This window comes from Canis lupus, chromosome 7, assembly GCF_003254725.2.
Source record: "Canis lupus dingo isolate Sandy chromosome 7, ASM325472v2, whole genome shotgun sequence".
Lineage (NCBI taxonomy): Eukaryota > Metazoa > Chordata > Mammalia > Carnivora > Canidae > Canis > Canis lupus.
Window position 1 is genome coordinate 52,394,470 of NC_064249.1, and position 24,708 is coordinate 52,419,177.

The window sequence follows — 24,708 nt, forward strand, 5'->3', positions numbered from 1 at the left end:
CGCCCCACGCCGTCCTGCTCCCGGCCGCCGCCCGCCGCCGCGCGGAAGCCCCCCCCCGCGGCGCGCCCTCTCCGGGCCCCGCGCCCCCCCCTCCTCCGCGCGCGCTCACTCGCCGCCCCCACCCCTGGTCTGCCTGGGAACTTGAACCGGTCCAGCCTGTTTAAACGGAAAGGACAGAGATCCTGTCTGTTCAATGTAAAAAAGAGAGAGAGAAAAAAAAAAAAAAAAAAAAGACAGAAAGAAAGAAAAGCAAAAGAAAAAAAGAAAGAAAGAAAGAAAAAAGAAGAGAGAGAGAGAAAAGAACAGGAAAACAAAGAAAAGAAAAGAAAGCAAGAAACCAGATCGGAAAAGAGAGAGGGAGAAAGAGAGAGAGGGAGAGAGAGAGGAGAGAGGGAGGGAGAGAGAGAGCGGGGAGAGGAGAGAGAGCGCGAGCGCGAGCGAGCGAGGGAAGAGGAGAAAGAGAGAGAGCAGAGAGCGAGAGGAGAGCGAGGTGTAGAGAAACCGAGGGGGAGAGAACCCGAGTGTGTGTATGCGTGTGCGTGTGTGAGCGCGAGCGAGCTTGCGAGGGAGAAGAGCGAGAGAGTGCGAGCGAGAAAGAATAAAAGGAAAGAAGATTTTCTCTATGTATATAAAGATGGCCACGTTAGCAAACGGACAGGCTGACAACGCGAGCCTCAGTACCAACGGGCTCGGCGGCAGCCCGGGCAGCGCCGGGCACATGAACGGATTAAGCCACAGCCCGGGGAACCCGTCGACCATTCCCATGAAGGACCACGATGCCATCAAGCTGTTCATTGGGCAGATCCCCCGCAACCTGGATGAGAAGGACCTCAAGCCCCTCTTCGAGGAGTTCGGCAAGATCTACGAGCTCACGGTTCTGAAGGACAGGTTCACAGGCATGCACAAAGGTGAGTGCACCTTCCCCTCTCAACTTTGCCGGGGAGAAGGAGCGGGCGGGCCGGACGGGCGAGCGGGAGACGGGCGAGCGGGAGACGGCGCGAGAGGGAGCCTCGGGCGGACGCCGAGGAGGGAGGCGCTCGGGCAGCCGAGCCCAGGACTGGGGTGCGTGGGGAGCTGCTGGCTGGGGCAAGGCTGGGTTTGGGGCGAGGAGCTGATAGAAGCGGTGTGGTGGGGAGAGCAGCGGAAGCAGAATATGGAGAGAGAGAGAGAGAGAGAGAGAGAGAGAGAGAGAGAGAGAGAGGATCGAGGGGAAACGGGGCTTGGGGTTTTGGGTGCAGCGACTTGGAAGATTGGGACGGGGACAGCTGCACCGGCCAAGCCCGGGACGCTGAGCAGACTGGCGGGCGGGCGGGCGCTCGGCGGGCCGGGGACCGAGGGTGCTGTCCATCGCCTTGGTGCTGAAAATATTCAGAGGAGATGGTCTCCTCCTTCCCCGCTCCGGGCCAGAGGAGCGGGGAGCGCAGCCGTCTAAAAAGAAGAGAGGTGACAAATTCAGAGAGATATTTTTTTTTATTTTGCTATCAATTTAACAGTAAACTCTCCCTGTCGAGCTATGTGCCTCAGTAATCCGGTTGTGGTGTGAGTGGTGGGGGAGGGGGTGTTTGATGTTTGAAGGAAGGAGGGACAAAACCTAAGACAAGATTTAGCAAGGAACCAGCCATCCCCTGGGTGGAGTGGGGGGTCGGGGAAGCCGGAATGATCCCCTTCTCAGGAAAGCGGAGCTCTGGGGGGTTGGGAGGGGGGGGAAATCTGTGTGTGCAAGATATGCATTTTGAAGGGTGTAGCCTAAATTATCCCAAACTCACCATGCAGAGAGGCTTGTAGTACATTATTGCTCTCCCTTGAAGCAATCATTGCTAGTGAGTGCTTGGGGGAGGGGGAGACAGAATAATCAAAGAATTAAAACCCAGCAACTTTTTAGGAAAGTGGTCATGAGAATTGTCTGCAGCCTGCCTGTTTTCTCCTTGTTTTATTATCTTTAAGGCAGATCCCCAAACGTGTTCAGTTGTAGAACGTGTGTGGGTGGCTGGTGGGTGACGAAATTAGCCCAGTGCTCCGCTTCCTAACAGTAATGTATAGGATGTGCAGTGGGGATTAATCCGGGCTGGAGCTGTGTGGGCAAGTTAAATGCTTTCTGAGAGAGATTGATCGTCAGGCAGGGAAGGAGCACCGGGCTAAGGAAGTTGTAAGGGATGTGTATGGACGTTCCGTTTTTAATAAACAGTAGTGTGGAGAGCCACTGAAGATGCTGTGTTAGAGCTGGTGGTTTTAAAGATGAAAACACACACACGCACACGCACACACACCCACACAGAGAGAGCAGCCTCATCCTTGGCCACAAATGGGCTATGAACAGAGCTGATCCTCCGGCACATTAGGTGCAGAGCGCAGAGCTGTCTGGCTCTCTAAGCAGCAGTGGTTTTCACTATCACAACCTCCCTCCCTCCTCCAGCCCTCCCTTCATCCGAATACTAAGCAGAGCTCCAAACTCTTCATAGTTGGAGTCCCAGAGAGCAGTTTTTATTGGCTTTAGCATCTTCCAGCTTGCCTGCTGAGGAGTAAATCTTAAAGTTAATGGCATGTTGAGTAGCACAAAAACACAGCAGAATGGAAATATACCGGGTTTGTTGGGGTGGGGTGAGGGTGGGGGCTGTAATGGAGAGACAAACCAACCTTTATCCAATATGGAGAAAATGTCTGTCTGATCAGAAGAGAGACTGGAAAGGTGAAATCGGGAGGCAGTCTTTGAAATAACATTTCTTTCCTTTTTTTCCCCCCCTCCCTCTCAAGTCAACCATATCTTTGTAGTTTTTCCCTTTCCAATCAAGCTCCCTAGAAGCTAATCAAGGTTTGTATCAAACCTTTGTCATTCTCATATGTCCCCAGATTTAAAAATAGTAATAATGAAAAATTTTTAAAGCATAAATAGGGAAATCTTTTGCCCATCTTAATGATCAGTTATTATGGTGATTTAAGATTTTAAAGTTAAAAAAAAAAAAAAACAGAACCCACCAGAAGCAAAAGACAGTTGTGGATAGCTGAGCTTCTTAAGAGGTCCGGGTTTGGAGCACTTTATTTACTTCTTTATTTCAAATGAAGATAAACTTTAACAATATTCCTTGGTTTCTTCTCACGATCCCTTGCGGGTATCATCACTGTGTGTGTTTTTTTTTTTAATGTTATTTGAACTCCCTTGTATTATAGCAAAGAAGTAGAATTATCATCATTTTCATCTAGAAACTAGAAAAGGTTATATTATAGTTATTTCATATGTATCATATATATACATACACATATCCAGCCAGGATTCCTAGGACAACCAAAACTTCATTTTCTAAATAATTCTTCCCCTAAACTAGCTCAGTCAGTGGCAGGCAGGCCTGTTGGCTCCGGCATGCTGGGTGTCTCGTTGTCGCAGCTCATCCTTCAGAGCCTGAGCATATATATTTTTCCCTATGAAACTTCCTGCCTCTCTCTATCCCTTGGATTTTTATAGGCAAGGTTGGGCCACAATATCTCTAACAGTGCCTGGAAGCTCCAGGAGAGCTGAATAAATGAGACAGTCTCTGAGGTCTGGTTTACTCAGTCCTAGAAGAGTTTGAACTCCTCCTTCAGAGATACAGCCTGATTTATTAGCTAATCCTAATAAAATAAGCCTCCGGCCACCTTAAAAAATTACTCGCTTGCCATTGGTGATTAATTACTGTTAAGTCAAAAAGCATGATGAAGCTTGAAGAATGAGGATTGCATTTGGCATCTAGATTTTCCCCAACTCTAAATTGACAACATGAAGCTAGGGATAGAAACATGCCTTTGTTAAGCCTGGTTTCAGGGCATGTTTGTGGCTCTTTCTTTCCCCTTCTTGAATTTCTAACTTCTAATGATCGTACTGGGATAAAATTGAGAGACGTGACAGGATACTGGCCTCCAGTGTGGATGGCAAATGCATGTTGTTGGCAAAAAAAAAAAAAAAAAAAAAAAAAAAGGAAGAAGAAGAAAGGAAGGAAGAAAGAAAAAAGAGAGAAAGAGGAGAAGAGAAAAATAAGTAAAAAATAAATTAAATGCATGAGATTTCAGGTGGGTATCCATTTGTTGGCCACCTGCCATTTCAGGTAACTAAAGGAGGAAGGAGTTCTAAGGGTTAATGGAATACCTGCCATGCGTAGAGTGAACCTTAAAAGGCAATTACTCCAGTCAAATTGGGAGTCTGTGGAGGAGGGAGTGGGTGGGTGTTGTGGAGCAAACCCAGCCGTAGCAGAGAAAGGCTGTTGGGCCGGGGAGGCAGCAAATAGCAGTTGTGGACTGGGGTAATTACTGTAAAGGTAAATTCACCCCCAATTCACTTGGGCGAGGGTGAGGGAGATCTGGGTGCTAGGCAGAGAGAGAAAAGAAGAAGAAAAGCCCAGAATTACAATTCAAAGAAATAACACCCAAAGAAGAAAACCCAGTTTAATGCAAACTCTCCCGCCTAACTCAGAGTCTTCTTTTCTCCCCCCATTAGAAGCACTTTGAGAAAGATTGTTTTTTCCAGGCTCCAAAGAGAAAGACATTGTACTATTGATTAAAGAGGAGAGAGGCAAACTCCCTGGGTAGCAGCAGAAGTGAGCTGAGGACCAATTTTGCCCCTTCTTATAGAATTTTTCTCCCTTGGGGAAAGAAAGAGGTCACCCACTAGTCTAATCCTTTCCTTCTCTCACTTTACATTTATTTCTCTTTTCCTCTTTTTATTTCCTGGAGAACAAACAGAAGCAGTGACTGAAAATACATACACACGCATACCCATGCCTGCTAACACACACACACACATACACAGTCGGTGGATCACACATGAACAAGCCAGCAATCCATTCATAACTTTGGTCTTGTCTAGCAGGATAGGAGGCAGCAAAGACTGAGTTACTGGAAGACATAAAGACTAGTGCTCTCTGGATAGCCATATTATAATGCATTATCTTTGAAGTCATTTAAGTCCAATTTAAGTGGTATTTAGTATAATATTTATGAATTAATGTAATCTAAACATAGGGCTGTCCCCAAAGGTTTAAACAGCCTTTACTACTGATGTGTGCTTGTTCCCGGAGCCTGCGATGCATTTTAATCTAAACAGCCAAGCCCATATCACAGTCCTTCGTGTTAACCAGTCTGAACAGATCTGTGCCTGGGTAACCACTCTGCATTGAGATTTTTTTCCCCACTGCATGGAGGAAAATCTAGTCTCCTGGCAGCCCCAAGGTGCTCCCAACCCAGAAGCCACAGCTGCAGGGACTTCACCCTTTATACTTCCACACTATATCCACAGGGAGGGTGGAGACAGAGTAATATAACCTTCTGTGGGTTGAGCTCCGAAGAGTATATAATTTTAAAATATACTCATCACCAGATACACAACCTCTCATTTCAATGGTACCTGAGTAAGAAGTGCCTGAAGCCCCTTAATTTGGGGTGCAGCTGGGAGAAAGGGAAGTGGCAAGTGTTATGGTTGTTTTGGTGTTTCTTGACCATCTTCATGAAATTGTGTCTCACATTTTCATTTAAGATGTAGCAATTCTCAGAACCTCGAGTTTCCACTGCTTGACTTTAGCCAAAAGGGCTCCTTGTTTGTTTTTTGTTTTTTTTGTTTTTTTTCCTTAGATAGGTGAATTGAAGCCAGTGAGGCTCTATCTGATTTCTGTTTTCAAATGAGTCTAAGAGACAGTGAAGCTAGAATTATCAGCATGGGCATCAGTTCAATTAAGATGAACTTTTTTTAAAAATTACTTTGAAAAATAAAAATTCAGGCTGTCCAGGGAAAGACACTGGTAGAAAGCCAGGGCACACACCTACAGTTTTTAAAAAGAAAGATTTGCCTTGTGAGAAAAGAGATATGAAAAATGAGGTAAGAATAACATTTAAAAAAACAAGTTTCACTGAAGAAAATAAGCAATAGTAATTGTTGCAAAACCAATGTAAACTAAAGCAGCATCCCCCATTAAAAAAACCTCCGAATCCCAGATGTTTCTAAGTATTCTATTTAGGAGCAACAACAACAAAAAATTATTAGGAAATAATTGATTTATTGAAGAGAATGGTGGTTATTTGCTGCTTGTACGTAATTTCATTTATCTTTTAAAGAGACTCCCTCCGAATCAACACATAGATAAATTAATATGCACATGTGCACGTATATGCATCCATGTGCAAGCATGACTAAGCGCATCCCACACATATGGGAACCAGGGCTGGCCTAGATTTCACTGCAATTCAACAGGGAGATGTTAACACTCTTTTCCCCCTCAGCTTTAATGGGAATTCTAGATTGGGTTGAAAGAACCCCCTTGGCATATTTTCACTCTCTCCACCTGCTTCAGTTGGCTGGATGTTTGTGGCTTCTCAAACGCAAAACAAAATAAAACAAAAAGAAAGGCTTTTCTTGAATAAAGTCACAGCTTAGGAAAAAACCCCAAAGGAACACAATTACAAAAATGTTTGCCATAGATATGCGCCCCATAATGCAGGCATATTGTGAAGTTGTCAGAATACTTTTCAAAGAGCTGGTTTCCAGGGGCACTCTTGATGCCCAGCAATGGCGCCACACACTCCAGGGACTTGAGCATGGCCATCACTCTCACGATCATTAGCATGATCATCCTCATTATTATAATTTATATACCAGGATGGGAGAGGGGCTTCCAAATGATGCCTAAGAAGATAGCCAAGACACCACGTCCTTATCTGAGAAAAGAGCTGGTCTCACTTGCCCCAGATGGTTTTGGGGGAAACACTACACAGGTCACACATCATCAGGAGGTGGTCTGTTTCCAAATGGACCCAGGAAAGATCTCTTTGAAGGGGACTTGGAGTATGTACGCTGCAGAGGAGAGGGAAATGTACAGAAAATGAGGCCCAAAATCATAGGCAGAGTAAAAGGGAAACTGAAAGTTGTAGGACCCAAATGCCTGCCGGAAGCTGGAAGTGCTGGTTGACAGTAGCTGAAACGCAGCGTTTCTGAACTTGGAAGGGAAATCCCATGTGACATGCAGAAAGAAGCGCTAGAGGGTGTGAAAATCTGTGTGTGTCTGCAGGTCCTGGAGGGTTGGGAGAGAAAAGATGCCGCAGCCTGTGTGGGTGTTGGTGTAAGCATGTGTGTGTGAACTTCCGTTTATATGGGTGTACGTATATGTGTGTTTGTGAGTCCAGGGAAGAGATGATAAATGCAAATGGCACTGGAATGATGTTAGGGGTAGTTTCATCTTGTGAGGCGGTATGCATGATCAGGGAGATGGTTGATGGAGAAAAGGAGAGAATGTGGGGAGGACGCCGCTGTCCTTGTGATTATGTCCGTGCTCCACCTCAGAACTCACAGCTTGGATTTGTCAATGATAGAAGTTCCAGGGTGGAGGTGTGCTCTTTTGGAGCTGCCCGATATCCACCCAAAATCCAGGTTTAAAAGAGGGTTCAATCTCCCCCCACTCATCATCATCACCCTTCAGATGCTTGCTTGCTTCTGCTCACCTTTTGAGTCATTTTAGAAATGACCTTCTATCTGGAAGCTGAGTGGCCAGCCATAGAACCCGGCTCTCTGCAGAGATAATTCTCTCCATCCACTGCATTTCCTACCTCACCCGCTGCCCCTTGGCACCCCAGCCCTATTTTCCTCTTGTAGTGTTTACACACACACACACACACACACACACACACACACACACAGGACTTGACCAAGTCAAGCTAGCTCCACCAAGCAGAGAGCTGCATTTTCCCCCCCATGCAAGGAACGGGTGGCAGGAACCAGGATGCCCTCATTTTGGTCTCTCCACAGCAAGAGAAGCACATTCATCCCCTCTACTTTTGCCCTTTTAAATTTACAGACTCTCTATCTTTGCTTTTTTAAATTCACAAAAAGCAACTAATCCTAGACAAATAGCCTATGGCAGGGGAATAGAGCCCCCAATTTAGTTGTAACCCTATTATCTTCAGCCTTCATCTCCCCCTTTTCCTTCTCTTCCTTGCCATTAAAACACCCTCAAGAATCACAAAGTGAGGCTGTAAGGGAAAAAAATCCGTGTTCCACTTGGCAACGTAGGATGCGGTTAGAAATGCCAGGATGGAAAGACAATGATAAGGGTAGAAATGATGAGGAATTTCCAGAGTTATTGTGCTTGCCCTAAGGGCTTCCTTGTCTCCTTTTCTCCTGGTCCCAGTGGCCCCTGGATGAGTGTAGAGCCTGAGCCTCAACCTTGTGCATAGGAACCAACTAGGAAGCCAGTGGGCAGCCCCAGTCACTATCCTCCTTCCCAAGTCCCTTTGGAAGTAGAAGGGGATGTTTTGGGGAACCACATGCTCACAGGCCTTCTCCCCTTCTACTTGCTCCATGTTTGGTTTCTCTTATCCTCCCTTGTATCTCCCCTCCAGCATGAGCTGACCGACGCTCTCAAACAGAGCGATTCCCAGCAGCTCAGCTCAGGAACAAATCCTACGTGGCCATCTGCAAGATGTAAATAAATGGGTGCCCTCATGGAGACAGACGTAGTTCTGGTTCTGTGAGGATAGAACAGCCAAAAATATTGATCAAAGCTCGGGGAAAAAAAATTGATAATGAGCTGGGCTCCAACAAGAGTTTAATTGACAGAGACTTCCGAAGGCCGGCTCTGGACAGCGCATAAACTGACCGCAATGTTACTTTATTGCAATACACTCTGCTTTAATTAATTATCACCTTTGTTAAAAGCGGCTCCAGATCAAAGGTTTCTAGATACTTAACAGATCTTACTAACAAAGCCCCCCGTGCATTAGGCTATCCCCCGGCTCTCCAGTGAGACAAGTGAATTTCTTTCCCATTTTCTTCCCTCTTAGCTGTTGGCTTCTTCCTCTTTGTTAAAGATAAATGGTTCCTGCTGTACAGCCTGCCTGTCCTAGGACAGGGATTTTGAGGGGTGTCATCCGCAGAGGGCAGGGGACTGACATTCTGTAGCTATTTCTAAAATTATACAACTGATACTAGGTTCACTTCCAAGTCCCTCTGGCCAAAGTAGGGGAGTGTCAATAGAAGAAAAAAGAATTCACAGAAACGCAAAAGCTCTGTGTGTGTGTGTGTGTGTGTGTGTGTACGCGCGTGCACAAGCGACAATGTGCACCATCCACATAAATATTATAGGATCGATGCATTTCACATCCGCTGCTCACACCTCTTAACTTCTCCCTCCTGTCTCTTGAGCACCTGTGCTCCTGTCGTATTTCACTCTGAGAAATGCTCGCAGCTGAAGCGTGCATAGATGATGCTGTATCGAACCAAGCCATTGTTTGGATTCGGTTGTGGAATCTGGTGCCAATTGAAGGATTGTCCTTGCCTGGGGTAGGTGGTGCCTAAAGAATTCACTTCTCAAGATAGGACGGGAACCTCACTCTCCAGAGTCCCCAGAACCTACAAACTGACAGGTGACTTACTTGAAAGCAACCCTTGGAGTCGTTCTAGGCAAATTTGAATGCCATACGTGGCTGTTTGTTCATTATTCTAATTTAATGATGCAGTCACACCTAATTAATCCATGTCTGGTTTATTCATACACTATGTCTGAGGATCCAAAAGATTTTTCTAGCTAGCCGGCTTCCCTTTACAGGGGCAAGTGAGGGGCTCCCCTGACAAGTGAGCGTGTCTGGGTCCAAACAGGAAGAGATCACTGTAGCCTGACTTGATAGAGGCACTGTCTCTGACACTACTGTCCTTGCAGGTAGGAAGAACAGCAATCACAGAGAGACATAGCAATGAGATCCGTGTGCCTGTCATGACACACATGAGCACCCAAAGCGTGCATTCTACCACAGAACCCTTCTAATAGGTAACGGGCCACACCCCCCAGCATGCAATAAATCACCAAGTGTGTCAAGCATTCCTCTAATCAGGAGTTTCAATGTAGAAGGTTGAGAAGCCGAGCTGAGTCAAACTCCTCCCTTTGCCCTTAAGAAAGTGGAGCCCAATCCATTGCTGCCACCACACAGATAAAAAGACTGAGGCTGGAAGCAGCATGCCCCCAAAGTCAAGCCTGTGGTTCTGGCCAGATTGCTTCCAGTGAGTATTGCCTCTTGCCTGGCAGGTATATTGAGAGAACGAGGCATCAACCTAATAATATCCTTATAAAGCCAAGCCTCCTGCGCAAGTCCTAGGAGACAAGAGGCATCCAAAGATCAAACACTACATCACAGTGTATTTGTAGGAACTCTCTGATTCTGCTACCTCCCTATAATGCTCTAATTGACTATTTGATCAGCTCTAAAAGGGCCAGTGCTCAAGACAGACTCACACACACATACACGTTCATACACACACTCACATGCATACTCACATACACATGTCCATGCACATGTGCCTACACTCAACACACGAGCACATGCGTGTGGACTTTGTCTTGCACATGCTGCCCTACCCACAGCAACTCATGTAACAAGGATAGATTCTCACAGGAGATGCTTGAAGGTGAGTGAAAAGCACACACCTAAGACTGTACCTGCCCTTCCAGTAATGGGCTTATCAATAGCTCTTAAAGAAATGTGACAGCCAGCCCAGAGTGATTCAGTTGTGTGGACAAAGGTCAGCATATAGATATCCATTATTAATAATATCAATATCTTGGTTGACCAATATAACCAGAAACTGTATCATGTCGCTGCTGATGGGTGAGGCTGGGAGGGCTCCGCGGCAACAGCAGGAAATTATACCCATGTAAAATTAATCATATTGACTGGTTCTAAGAATATACGAAGAGGTGAAGATGTTGGTAGTGCTTGCCATGGTGGGAGAGGGGGGCCTCATTCCCAGAGGCTTCATGGTCTTGAACTCCTGGAAGGAGCCCAGGGAGGATGGAGGCGTCCCTGGGTGACCGATGAGAACACTCTCCCTCATCCGGTCTCTGCTTTCCAGTGGGGTGAGGCAGAGGAGAGGTGTTCTCTGAACAGGAAAAGAAAGAAATAGGATCCCCTAACCATTATCCACCCAACATATCCATATCTTTCTGTCAAATCAATACTTGGCTTGGCTTTGTCTCACCGGATGAGGTACAGAGAGCATCCTTGCCCCTCTGTGTGAAGGGGGCCATCTCCAAGTGGGTGTCATGAACCTGAAGTAACATCCCCAGTTACGTGGTGGGATATTGGCTCCGGGAGATGCCAGTGTGCACTCTGCAACTTAGAGGTCCCAAGAAGAAAGGCACTCAGTCAAATCAGTCATGTCATCATGATTGAGTTATGGGGACCAGCAGAGCCAGGGGCTCAGAGTCTGGTGGGGTCAGGAATATTCTGGGTCTCAGAAAGCCGTGGCTCACTGCGCTCACCTCCTGTCACAAGGAGTAGGAGTGAAAGGGAAGGTCTCGGAATTCCCTTCAGGCATGCCCCTGACCCCTCACTCCCTTGCCTGCCAGAGCCCCCAGCTCAGGATGATCCTGAACCTCCTTGGCAGCCCGGGGCAGTATCTGGAAGGGAGGAGTGGGAAGGAGAGAATCTCAGTGGCTGGGGGCTCCTTGGAGATGGAGAAAGGGAACAGGGCTAGCAGGGGAAGCCCAAGAAGCCTTTGGATCATTCCTCCTCTCTGTACCCAGAGCCTGCGGAGGTGGCTGGAAGGGAGCCTGCCTTAGAGACTGGGTCCCAGGGTTGGTTGGTGACAGACAATAGGAGATGGACCTTGAAAGTGCAGGGGAGACGGCATGACTGTAAAGGAGGGTAAGGAAGTGGTGCCCATGGCTGGAATGGAAAAGAGCATTTGGGCCTCAGCCAACAGGCCACATCTCTCCTTCTCTGATCTGCCTCCCCTTCCCTGGCTGCAGACACACTCAGAGTTCCGCCCAGGTGCTTACACCCAGCCCTCTGACCAAGGGCCTCGTCCAGTCTCTGTGCTGCCTCCTCAGTGCTAATGGCTGAGGCTTCCTAGCAGAGGTGCGGCCCCCAGACTTACCCCCCTGCCCCGGACAGCTCCCAGATGCCGGACTTGCTCCCAAAGCAGCCCAGACTAGGCACAGCCACAGAGGGCACGTCGGGAGGATGGGTCCTGGGGCCAAGGTCGACCTCTATCCACAGTGCCACCTCCCCTCCGGGCCCCAGACCTGGATCTAAGGAATTCTAGCAAAACAGCCAAGAGCCCAGAAGCCAGGCCTCTCCCTTAGACCCTTCCCCTACCTACTGTGCGTGCAGAAATGCTCCCCTCTCCACCAGCGGTCGCCTGCCATCTGACGGTGAGAGGGAGAATTTCCTGCTCTGGAGCGAGGGGCCCCTGACGAGGAAGGCACTGCTCCTGTCACTGTCAGATCACCCTGCAGGAGCCACAGAGCAGACTTCTCCCTCGCCCCTCTTTATACACCTTTCAGGGTGACGATGGGTCACTCCTCTGACACATGGGAGCCCCCTGCTCCAGGGGGCAGCACAGGACCCTGGGCCAGGCCCCTCACTGGGCCTGAGCCTAGGGGAGCAGCAAAACAGAGCCACACAAAACAAGAAAGGAGAATCAGAAAATCCAGAAAGTACCATAGTTTCATTAGCAATATGAGAGTTGTTGCATTTCCAAAATGAATAATTAGTTCAGTATGGGTTTTATTCTTAATTCCGTATGTTGGGCACCAGAATCTTTCCCATACTCAGGATGTGTAATGAGTCCAAATCCAAATTGCTATATCCCTCAACTCTTGCAAATGCCCCCCACAGGACACACACACACACACACACACACACGCACGCACACCCAACCCTGTGCCTGACAAAACAGATCTGGGTAGACGACCAATCAACTAGAGGTCGATTGGCACACAGGCCACCCAGGGCCGATGAAGGCAGGGACCTTAGTCACTTTGGCCATGAGAATGAGAGAGGTACAAAATAGTACAGAGGCACTAGCTTATGGCCACACCTCATTTTTTTTTCCCAATTTTAAAACATCTTTTTGTTGAAAAATAAGACCTTCTTTACGCTCATCTTAATTATTTCAATAAGTAAACTGTTAGATTTATTTTATTTTTTTACAGATTTGTTTATTTTAGAGAGAGAGTGGGGGGAGGGGCAGAGGGAGAGACTTTTCAAGCATACTCCCTGCTGAGCGCAGAGCCCAAGGCAGGGCTGTATTTCCGAACCCGTGAGATCAAGACCGGAGCCGAAATCACAGGTTGGATGACTGAACCATCCAAGTCCCCCTAAACTGTTACATTTATTTTAGAGTCCATTTTATTTTAGGGTTGATGCTGTTGTCATTGTGTTGAACAAGTTTGAAAATCCACTGGAGTGAGGAGGAAAGGGTGAGGCCCAGGACAGGGAAGCTGAGTGCGTCCCTAGAGAGAGGAGGGGAGTACAAATTACAGGCAGTGTCTCAGCGCAGGAAGAGTGTGCCTTTAGGCTTCAATGAATGGGCACTTGGCAGACAGGGTGGCAATGACAGACAGCAGAGGGGGAGGGGAGCATGCAGGAGCAGGGCCCCAGGCCACACTCAAGGAGTAGTAGCCAAGGGGTAGCTACTACACTCCTGGTCCCTTTGGAGTGAGACCCCTTGTATGTCCCTCGCACCGTCACTAAGGCCTCGGTTTATTTCTCCCAAGTTTCTCAAGTTTCTCTGCGAAGCATTCATTAACTCTGAATGTTCTGAACTATCTCAGCTGAGCTGATGCTTCAAAGCCTGGCCCACAGCAGGGGCCACATAGCAGGGAGGAGAGGGTCCGGGAAGCTAGCTGGGGCAAGAGCAGGGGTGTCACTTACCCAACTGCATTTGGCCTCTGCGACACCCCTACACATCCCCCCATGAGGCAGAGGAGGCTTCTGCAAAGTGGAGAGCATTTATTTAAGGCATCCCAATCTGGCGGGGGAGACAGGCCGTGTACCCCACTAGGAAGCCCTGGGTCCCACGGGACAGATAGAAGCCTCCCTCAGGAGGCAACTCAGGGCGTCTGGAAGTCGAGCTCTCTCCTTGGATGCGGGGGACCCACCCTCACTACCGCCAAATAACTGGATGTGACAGAGGGCAGCAAACCCACAAATATAAAAGTACGCAGTGCATATGCTCCGTATGGGGAATGAAGGATCTCCCCCGAAAGACGTAATCAGACAGGGGTACAGGCCTCCTGCCCTGGGGAGCTTGGCCCTGGGCACCCAGGCAGTGAGGGGGCAGGAGCCAAGGCTGGTGCACAGGACCAAGACAGAGCAGGGAGGCTGGGCCCCGCTGCTTTGTTTCATTTCGTCATTACATTTTGTTTCTGTCCCTCTGCAGTGAGGTCTCATTCTCAGGGTGTGGACAAAGGACTTTCTCACTTTGAATAAATGGAGACCCCCCACTGGTCTGGCTGAGGGAGAAGTAGTAGGGGTCAGGAATAGATGAAGAGGTTACAGTTCTGTCTCAGGAAGTTAGGGACACACATGGGACCTGCAAGGGCTGGCCTCACCTGCGTCCAGGCTGCAGTGTCCTTCAGTTGTCCCAAGTGCAGCCCACTTGGGCTGAGAAATTGCTCATGGAGTATTTAAACCTGTGGCCAGATTCCCTGTGACCAAGGCAGGCATCCAGATTGTCTCCCCAGGCTCACTCAGCTGAATGTCCCAGAGATAAACTATGAGATTACGGAGGTTAAAATCTTCCCACACCTTCCACCCTTCCTCTGTGCTCACCCCCAGCGCTGGGACAACTGGAGGCAGCCAGGCAGTGGGGATGAAGCCAGGGATTTCCTGGGGTGACAATGATCTTTCAGTTGCAGGCATCTTGGTAGATCCCAGGAAGAACTGCTCCCAGTGTGAGCAAGGTTGCCAGGGCTCCTGGGCGGCCCATTTACTGCAGGTAAGCAATTAGGGTGCTTCTCCATTGCTGGGAGAGAAACCCAGCCCAGAGAAGCACGAATAATGAGGTGACCTTTGGGCCCCCAAACAGGACTTTTTAGGGGAGGCCAACTCTCTCCTTATAGGCCTTTCACCTCCCGGCAGCTTCCTGATCCCAGGGAAGTTTCAGAGGGAGAATAGAACCAGACTTGGTGATGGAGCTGTGTAACCACACAACGCTGCTCCTGGCGTGCTGCGGGAGCCTCCTCCATTCTCCCCCACCCCTGCTAACCCCAGGCCACATACCCCAAGCCCCAGTGCTCCCAGGCCTCCCTGCTTCCCTGGGACATTGGCCCCCCCGACCCCAAGTGACCTCCTTTTCCTATCCTTTCAAACTCCTGCCCCCTGTTGATCTGACAAATCAAACCGGGCAGATGTGTCCCTGGCGGCTAATGGACATTAATGTGTTACCATCTCTGGTGACATGTGCCTCGTACAGGGACCTTTTAGAGCCTGGGCTGTAACCATAAGAAATATCTCTAAGGGAGGGATCTGGGCACAGGCCAGGCTAGAGGGAGTCACTGTGAGGCTGGAAGACCCCTGGCCACTCGTAGGCGCACGGGCCTGCCTGACCTAAAGCTGCATCGCCAGGGACGCAGAATTGCAGGGCCACGGGGACCCAAGCAGCTGAAGGGTTGATCACCCTGCTCATCCCCTAGCAGGAGGCTGCCTTGCCAAAGGTCTAATCAAATATTAAACATGGTCCGTAAACTTAAACCAGTGTCATGTCTGAGCGTGAGGCTCTCCCTGACAGCAGCCCGGCTCGAGGACATTTCTAGCTAGCTTTGCCCGGGTGCTGCGGCGGAGGCATCTTCATTCATGCCCCATTGGAAGCAGGAAAAAGGGAGACAGACGGGGTCCATGGCAGGGAGTGAGGCTCATGGCTTTCCTCCTCCCTTCTGTTATTCATTTCCTCTGATTTTTATCTAATCTCTCCTGATTGTTCTGGTGAAACTTAATAGACAAAGTGAATTTTTATTACATCATCAATATAATCTCCAGCTAATCAGCAGACACGGGGGCCACCGCAAGCCCTATAGCTCCTCATCTGGCTTCATAAATAGTGGGAACAATCACTGCCGAGTGTGACTCTTCCACCCCTTCCAGAGAGATCCCTCTCCCTGCTACTCCCTTCCTCATCCCCGGAGTTCCTGCCTTCCCGAGGACCCCCAGCCCCATTGCTGGTGCCTGGAGATTTCTTCCCCCTTCCTTTTTTTCAGTTTCTCCCTCCCAGCTTTAGCGGTTCAAATTACAAATCTGGGGCTGGTGTTTCGATTGCCGAAATAGCCTAATGTCAACTAATTCTGATCCTACTTTCCTCTGTGCTAGCAATATGATATGTCATAAGATATTATGTAATCCTATGGATCATGGTACATGCTATAAAACACATATACCAAATTAAGTCGTATGTTACACTGCACCTGTGTACTAGGCACTAAGGTGTTGGGGCAATTTAAAGTCAAACCATGCATATTACGTACTGTATTATGGATGCTAAATTATGTATTTCATTTATATTACAGTATGTCTTCCATTTATATAGTATTTTAATCTGTAAAGTGTTTTCTTTTATATTACCACTTTTTATTCCTATTGTAACCAGATATAGTTGATACCTTTTTTATAAAGAAAAATGGAAAAGGGATCACGAAGGAAAGTTACAATCTGGTCAAATCCTACCAGGATACCGCAGAGCAATTTAGGCTCAGAACCAGTGCTGGCAAGCCAGGGAAGGGGGCAGAGGCAAACCAAAGGGGGTAGAGGCCTGGCTGCAGACCAGCGAGGCAAGTTCCTGAGGCCTGGCCTGCTGGGCAGCACTTGGCCAAAAGGCAAGCATAATTTAAGAAATGATTTGTTGGGACACCTGGGTGGCTCAGCGGTTGAGCATCTGCCTTCGGCTCAAGGCATAATCCTGGGATCCTGGGATCCTGCATTGAGCAACCTGCAAGGAGCCTGCTTCTCCCTCTGCCTGTGTCTCTGCCTCTCTCTCTTGTGTCTCTCATGAATAAATAAATTAAAATCTTAAATAAAATAAATGATTAGTTTGGGGCTCTTCCCCCACAAACCTGCCCAAAGCTAAATGGAAACTGAGGGTACCCCCCCTTCTGAGACATCTCCTTGAGACTCCATTCAGTAGCATGAGACCATCTTCTCCCCAACTCTCCTAGGAGCCAGGCCATGCTGCTCTAAGGTGGTCTTGATTTCGGAAACCAGCAAACATCACTTAGAGTCAAATCTTGTAGGTAAGGTGGGTGATAATGCTCAGGAATCGGGCTTTGGGTGTCCACTCTATTAACTTTCTGTGGGAAGAGAAATCTGCTTCTCGCAGGCAGGTCAGAGCTGGCTCTGGGAATGACCAGCCACCCTTCACAAAGTCAGACTTGCAATTTCTGTGCAAAGGGCTGATACCACGGCTCTATTCAGAAGATGGTGTGCATGCACCTAGGAGTAGTGGGCAGGCTCCTCTAATTTGGGCCTGACAGTTCAAGAAAGGCCTCAATCCTCACAGGGGCCTGGAAGCAGGTGGTGTTTAGTGCTCTGGACACTGCCGGCTACAGAGGTGGCTGGTGCCCCACAGATGCACTGCACCCAGGAGTTGGACACCTGCATCTCTGCCCTGCTCTACTGCCTCACTCAGAGTCTCAGCTTCCTCCTCTCTTAAATCACTGCAATGACACCTGCTCATCCCACCTCTTAGGGTCATCATGTGGATGGAATGAGCTGAGATGAGGAAAAATGTGGTGAAAAAGTTGAAATCTCTGGGGTCATTGTCATGTGCTACGTGCCAGCACCCCCATCAGACCACAGGAAGCTCTGACAGTCCTGCTGTCTTGGAAATAGGACGACAGGATGACATCAGGGCTCAAGGATGGATGGGAGGGAGTATTGACCGAGCACCTACTACATGACACACACACACAGGGCTCTCGCTTATTTTATTTCATCAAATCCTTGTGACAAAACTGCGACAGAGATGTCAGTGTGCCCCTTTGAATGCCAAGGGAATGGAAGCTCTGAGGGCAGTAACTCGACCCAGGTTACGTGCTAGGGAAACGCAGAGACAGAATCGGCTCCTGAATTTGTCATGTTTTCAAGCCCACCACATTTCCATGATTGCAGCTCCCTTTACAGATGTAAATAAAGATCATCTCTTGCATCTCCTTCCTTTTACAGATGGGGAAACTGAAGCCATGTGACATTATAGGCTAATGTTTCTTTTTTATTTTATTTATTTATTCATGAGAGACACAGAGAGAGAGAGGCAGAGACATAGGCAGAGGGAGAAGCAGGCTCCTCACAGGGAGCCCGATGTGGGACTCGATCCCAGACCCTGGGATCACACCCTGAGCCAAAGGCAGATGTTCAATCGCTGAGCCACCCAGGCATCCCCAGGTTAAGGTTTCTTAAAGCTTTCCACTGTCCTCTATGGATCTGAACACACACACACTCATGCACATATACAGACATGCCAGAGATAACTGACACACCCTCATACAGACACACATCTACACACACATATAGACACACTCACAACTAAATACACATGTCGGAACACACTCAAATATGGACATTCAGAGTGATACCTGTACTTATACACAAGTACACATGCTCTCAAAAATACAGCTAATACCAATACCTGCACGGATTTCACAGACACATACGCATAGAAACATACACACACATATGCACACAGAGGTATACCTGTAAGCGTAGGCCCACACACTCACACACCAGTCCGTAATAAGGCTTAACTAACCATAGACATAATTTAGCCACAAAAGTCTAGTAGAAGTAAAACCAGCTGGTTTGGAGAAAGGCGGGACAGGGTCCAGCTCGGAGGCAGGGAAGGGGCACGGTGGGCCCCTCAACTCACCTTTCAGCCCTACAGAGGCCAGAAGTCCTCTCACTCACACCTGTGTGGCCTAGGAACCCCATAAAGGCCAAGGCTAAATTCTCATTAGAAATCAACAAATAAACAGAAGGTGTTTGCTGAGAATGCCGTCTGCAATATCCCTTCTGCGTCAACTCACACGATCCCAGCCAAATTTCTGCTCTTCTGACCATGACCAAAGGCAGGTTGTGGAGAAATTTGGGGCGGGCCTTCCAAGGGCCACCCAAGTCCAACACATTGGCCATGGCCAGGTCTCACGTAGGTAAGGCCAGGCCTGCGAGCAGAAGAGGTGCCTCAGGGAAAGGAAAGGAGAACCAGGAGGAGAGTTGCAGGTTTACAGCCAGTCTGACCTGGAGGCTGGCACACAGGCTGCCTCACTTTGAGGCTCAGAGCGAGGGCTGATGTCTGCACACCACGTCCTCTGGTGTCCACCCAAGCCTGCTCCCAGCCTGCAGGGCTCCTGTCATCCACGGGACTGCCCTTGGCTGAGGCTTGGCAGAGAAAGTGGCCCTGTTCAGCTGTACTAAGAGCACACACACACACTCACAGAAAAAGGTGAGCAATTGCAGGGAGCTCATCAGAGGATGGGAAACCTATGGTTTTCTTTTCTTTGGAATAAAATCCTGAGGATCTGGGAATGAGTTCACTAAATTTTCACCACTGAAAGGATGAGCAGACGAGGGGCAGGCCCACTTTGCCACATGCAGACTTGAGCCATGCGTGCTGGGTTGGTTTTGCGTTACCACTGCATGTGGCACACGCGTCCTGCCCTCTCCCTGGTGTACCTACAGTCCCAACAGGCTGTGAGGGCTGAAGCTTTGTGGGCAGCTCTGGGGACTGTGGCGGAGAGAGGGCTGTCAATGACTATGGTGTGGCTTACACTTCTGACACGTGGTGTGTCCTTTAGAGGCATGCTGTGTGGTTACATGTTGTCCCCTTGTGTTTTGCATTAGGCTCTGTCTTGTGAGTTTCTTGTGTGTGTGTGTGTGTGTGTGTGTGTGTGTACTGGTGTCATGTGTGTGTGTGTGTGTGTGTGTGTACTGGTGTCGTGTGTGTGTGTGTGTGTGTGTGTGTACTGGTGTCCTGTGGTTCGTCTGTATGTGTCAGGTGTAGGAGAGCTATGTGTTCTGCCCTGGTTCTGGAAAGAGAAGGGAGGATGCAGATAGGGCTGTCTCACTGTACTGCTCAGGCTGCAAAACTTGCTCATCCTGGGATTTGCTTTCCAGGTGAGCCCCACCCTTTCTTTCAGACCAAGGGTATCTCATGTGAGGAGCACCCTTGCCCCCATCCTAAAGCTCTGGGTCTTAGCAGAGCTCCAGAATCATCTGCAGCCTTCATTGCAGCTGCTGTGTGAACAGTGCGTGTGTGCGTGTGTGCGTGTGTGCATGCGCACATGCATGTGTGGTGTTGTGTGTGTATGCAGATGCACACACACCACCCTGCTGTGAGCATGCTGCAGGTCCAGACGGTGAACCACAGGCAAAGACATGTGTGCATGTATGTGCTCATATGTGCTGAGCGTATGCAAGCATATGTGGGCTGTGACAGGTTTGGGTGGGCCACTTCTTAAATGACAGATTGTGTGTATCTGTGATCAGAGTTTCTACCAAATGCATGTAAAAAACAGCAGAAAAGAGGAGTCCAACTGCTTGGGTGGGCACTCCTGCCATTCTCTGCCAGTGTGTGAGGAGGGGGGTCTTTCTGAGGGGCTCTGGCCGGGGTGTGCAGGAGGAGTGTGGGAAAGATCTGCAGGGAGGAAGGGTTCTGCACACGTGTGGTTGTGGGCAGTCAATTGAGTGGGACACTAAGTGAGACCGTGTCCCCCAGAGACCTCGCTGCTTTCCTGGATGCACGGCTGGGCCATCTGTGGCATTTTCTCACATTCTGCCCACAGATTCCCCTGGGACACCGGAAGAAGAGGCGGTTGGGGTTTCTGGGCTCCCCGGAAGGTAGCCCTGAGCACCCAGCTGCCCTCGGAGACAATTGCAAGTGCAGGGCCATGTGTAGGTGTATATGTGTGTGTGAGAGAGAGACACACACAGACAGAAACAGAGAGAGAGAGACAGAGACAGGGAGAGGGAGCTGGGGGTGCAGCAGCTCTGAGAAGGAGAGCTGGCCCTCCCCACCGCCTCCATCTGGGTGGGAGCAGATGGCGCTCAGACCTGACCAGCAAGGCCAGAGGCAGCGCTTGGAAGCAATGTGTCCTGAGGGAAGGACAGTGCAAAGGAGGGCCAGGGTGGGGCTCCAGAGAAATGCTTTCTGGCTAAATGCATCTCTGCCCTCTTGGATCTGTCTGTCTCTCTGTTCAGACGCACAGAGTCCCTGAGTCTAGCCCACACATCTACTACAGGCAACCTGTACCTTTGCCTCATCTCTGGGCTATTTGGGGGCTGATCCAGCTCCTGGGGTGCAGACATAAAGAGCAGGCCCTCCCTGATCCTCGCCCATGTATGAACTCACTTTGCTCCAGGCCATGTGTGGGAAGAAGGCCAGTTCTCCTTGCTTCCCATAGTGGGATCTCGGACACAGTTACCTCCTTCACTCATCTGAAGGGACCCCCCTACACCAACCCCTAAGTGTATGGCTCTGGCTCAAACCCAGGCTTGTCATCTGTGCTTTGCCTGAAAGTCTGCAGCACTCAGCTTGGAGGCACACCACGCGCTTAGGTGAGGCCAGACCCCGAGCCTCCGTGGCATTTACCAGGTCTGCTGTATCAGAATCCTCCGAGAATCTGGTGGGAAACAAAGATCCTTGCCTCTCTCCCAAGCCTTGGGATTCCCTGAATACAGGTCACTCATTCCCAAGGCCGCTGCAGTTGGAGAACAGCTCAGGGATCTCTGTGCATGCCGGTGCGTGGTACTCAGAGCCGCCTCATGCAGGCTCCCTGGCCCCATGGTCAGCACCCAGCTCAGGCTGTCAGAATGCTGGGGCGTCCTCCTGCCTCAAAGCTGGACACCCTCCCAGCATCCTGTACCTTCCTGTGCCCCACCTTGTGGCCCCTTCTTCCCCAGGGGCATGACCTCCCACGCTGCCAGGACCATGTGCTTGCACCATAGAACCCCTTCCTTAGGCTGTAGTCATAACTGCCAGAATGGCTATGTCCCCACCTGAAGGAAGAGGGCCCCGATCCTGCTCTCCTACATCTACCCTCATGTACTGGTGCACATACATGCACACTGCATGCAGATACATACACACACACACACACACACAGTGAATGCTGATACACACACAGATACACGCAGATGCACCCGTACAAGCACACACTGATACATACCTGGTTCAAGCTATTATGGTCCCACCTGCTCAGCACCTCACATAGATTCCTGGGCCTTCCCAGACCATCTTCAGTGGGAGCCAGGAACTCTGGAGGCGGCACAGGGGCTCTGAGACAGGCAGTGCTGTGGTCGAGCCCCAGTGGTCCCACTGACCAGTTGGGAGACCTGGGTCAAATCACCTTGCTTCCTGGGCCAGCCTCACTTGCTTTGTCTAGCAAATGAGAATATACAAACTGCCAAAATAGATTTATTTTGAGCATGAAATGCAGTGATCTAGGCACAAGATTTGGCACAGCACCTGCACCGTGGTAAGCATACAGCAAACGGTAGCTGTGTAACACATGTAAAAGGAAAAGAAGTCCAAAGGGCTCCCAACCCAGACACCTCCGGCTTTCCTGCTCTTGCCTCTGTGCCTCCCACCCTGGGACATGAGCTCCACCTGGGCTCCTGTACTCAGGCAGCTCTCCTCCCACCCCATCCACTCCATTCCCTTCTCCTTCCCCCAAACCAAGGCCTTCTCCTCTGCAGAGACTACAACGAGTCTCCTCCAGGAAGCTTGTGACAGCTGCAGCCTCCTTCTTCAGTCTCTGAGGCCCCTCGAGCCTGAATCTCCCACCCCAGGGCCCCAGAACCTCGGTGCTGCCCAGGCTGCTAGTGCCCATCTGGCTGGCCTCTCCTTAGCCTGTGAGCTCCCCAAGGCAAGACGTGGTGATGACACTGCATGCCCAGCAGACTTCCCCACGGGCCTCAATTGAGCCCATCTCAGGCACAGATCTCTGGTAGCTTCCTTCACTTCCCTGGAGGGAGGCTTACTCTGGCCCCAGGAAAACCAGTTGCCTTTTTAATATTAAGTTTAGTATAAACATTTTCCACTGTGAGCAATACTCATCATAGAAAACATACACAAGATGGGAAGGTAGCAAGAAGAGAAAGGCACCCCATTCCCACCTCTCAAAGATGACTACTGTGAATGTCATGGTAACATTCCACTTTCCTTAGGTCTGGCGGGCAGGTCCACCCAGGAGGCCCCTGCAACAGAGCCTGAGCTATTGCTCACCTACAGTGCAGCCAGTGCTGGGCTGCATGGTGTGCGAGGCATGGAAGGAAGATCCACAGCCCCCTGCCTAAGGAAGCTAGCAGGCTCCAGAGGCTGGCTCTGGGAAAACCGATGCCTGAAGCATAATTAAAACACAGCCTACCCTGACCCACCACCAGCAGCCTGACTTGGGATGCCCTCAGGTGCCCTCATTGCTCCCGTGGTGACCAGGGAGATGCCTGCTTCTGGGGAGGTGGGGCAGGTTGTGGCTGGGATTCAGAAGGAGATGGAGATTGGGGTTCTAACCAGGCGCCCCCTGGAGTAAGTCACTGGGCTCCTCTGGATCTCCATTTTTTCACCTGAGAATGGAGATGAGAGAGACTAAGCACCTCTAACAAGGCTTCTCATTTCACAATCTAGCACCACGTGATGGGAAATTAGTGCTGGATGTAGGGTCCAAGCTGGACAAGAATTAGGGACTCTTGGAGGGTGGGGGCAAGCGTGGGAGGATTTGAGGGGTTGCTCAGAGACCATAATAGGGGTTGAAGGTAACTGGAAATGGTGAGACCAAGTAGAGATTGGAGAGTCTGTGACTGGGGTTTGGCCATGGGTCAAAATGGAAATGGGGTGTGATAGTCAGCATGCAGTGGCTCGGGTTCTCTCCAAGAACAAGACGACGCCATGGCGGTACCATGTGGAGAGCACTGGGTCTGGAGTTTGCAGCCTTGAGGCTTAATCCTTGAGAGCTGTATAATGACCATGAGCATCTCAGTCCCGGAGCTCTGAGCTCTCAGCCTATAAATCAGGAATAACAGCCCCAACTCCATGGGTTATTGTAGTAATTAAATGAGAACATGTAGAAACACCTAGAATAGGCTTGTATAATAGTAATAATCATAATAACAAGAGAAGAATGCCTAACGTGCCTTTATCATTTACCATGTGCTCAACATGATAGCAAGCATTCTCAGGTGCTATCTCATTTAACACTCCCAGCTCCCCGGGAGGAGGTTGGATTTCTATCTCTATCCTGCAGACAAGGAAACAGAGAGTTTAAGAAACTCCCCAGGTCACACACTGAGGCAGTGGCAGGGCCAGGACGCCAAGCAGTGCCCCCGAGGGTCATATGCTTGATTGAGCTCGGGGCCAGTTGTGGTTGAGTCCCCTCTCCGGGGCTGAGGAAGTCTCCGTGTGTGTGTGTGAGCTCCGTGATGGAAGGTCAGGGCAGCCAGCTCCTGAAGTTCAGTGGATACACAGTAAGCACTCAATAACGAGTGTTTATTTATTTTTTCTGTTTACAGCTCTATTCCCAAAGTGAATTGTTTGTTTAAGTAAGGAGCATTTACCTTTATTACAGTCATTGGTAAATAAAATTATATTTGCATTTCCACAAATATGTATGAGTTTAATTAGTCTTGCAATTCGTACACAAGAGCCAGTCCAGGAAACACATTCATGAGCTTACACTTCCACCCCAGGCAAAAAGCATTCTCAGACAAACATAATCAGGATTAAATAATTCATTCATTCACAAATAGTTATCGATCACCTGCTCTGTGCCAGGCACAAGTCTAGCTGCCGGAGACACAGCAGTGACCAAGGCAGGTAAACTCCTGGCTGTCATCAGCTTACATTTTCCTGAGGAGACGTTGGATGATAAATTTAAAATCAAAATTAAAACCCTGCGAGTAAGTGCTGTGCTGAGGGTTCAAGCTTACTACTGGTGAGGCATTGAG

At 49.4% G+C, this 24,708-nt stretch overlaps 1 protein-coding gene across 50 annotated transcripts in view; it reads left to right on the top strand.

Moving 5' to 3' along the window:
* The first annotated feature begins 247 nt into the window (after positions 1-247).
* Positions 248-24,708, top strand: part of CELF4 (CUGBP Elav-like family member 4) — a 298,871-nt gene continuing 274,410 nt past the window's right edge. For 7 of the 50 annotated variants that reach the window (XM_035718920.2, XM_025429049.3, XM_049112732.1 and 4 more), the window contains exon 1: positions 269-908. In XM_035718920.2, coding sequence (XP_035574813.1) covers positions 623-908 — 286 coding nt within the window. In that variant the 5' untranslated portion in view covers positions 269-622. Of the gene's footprint in view, positions 909-24,708 lie in introns of all 50 variants that reach the window. The other 43 variants (XM_049112719.1, XM_049112722.1, XM_049112721.1 and 40 more) reach the window with 22 other exon arrangements.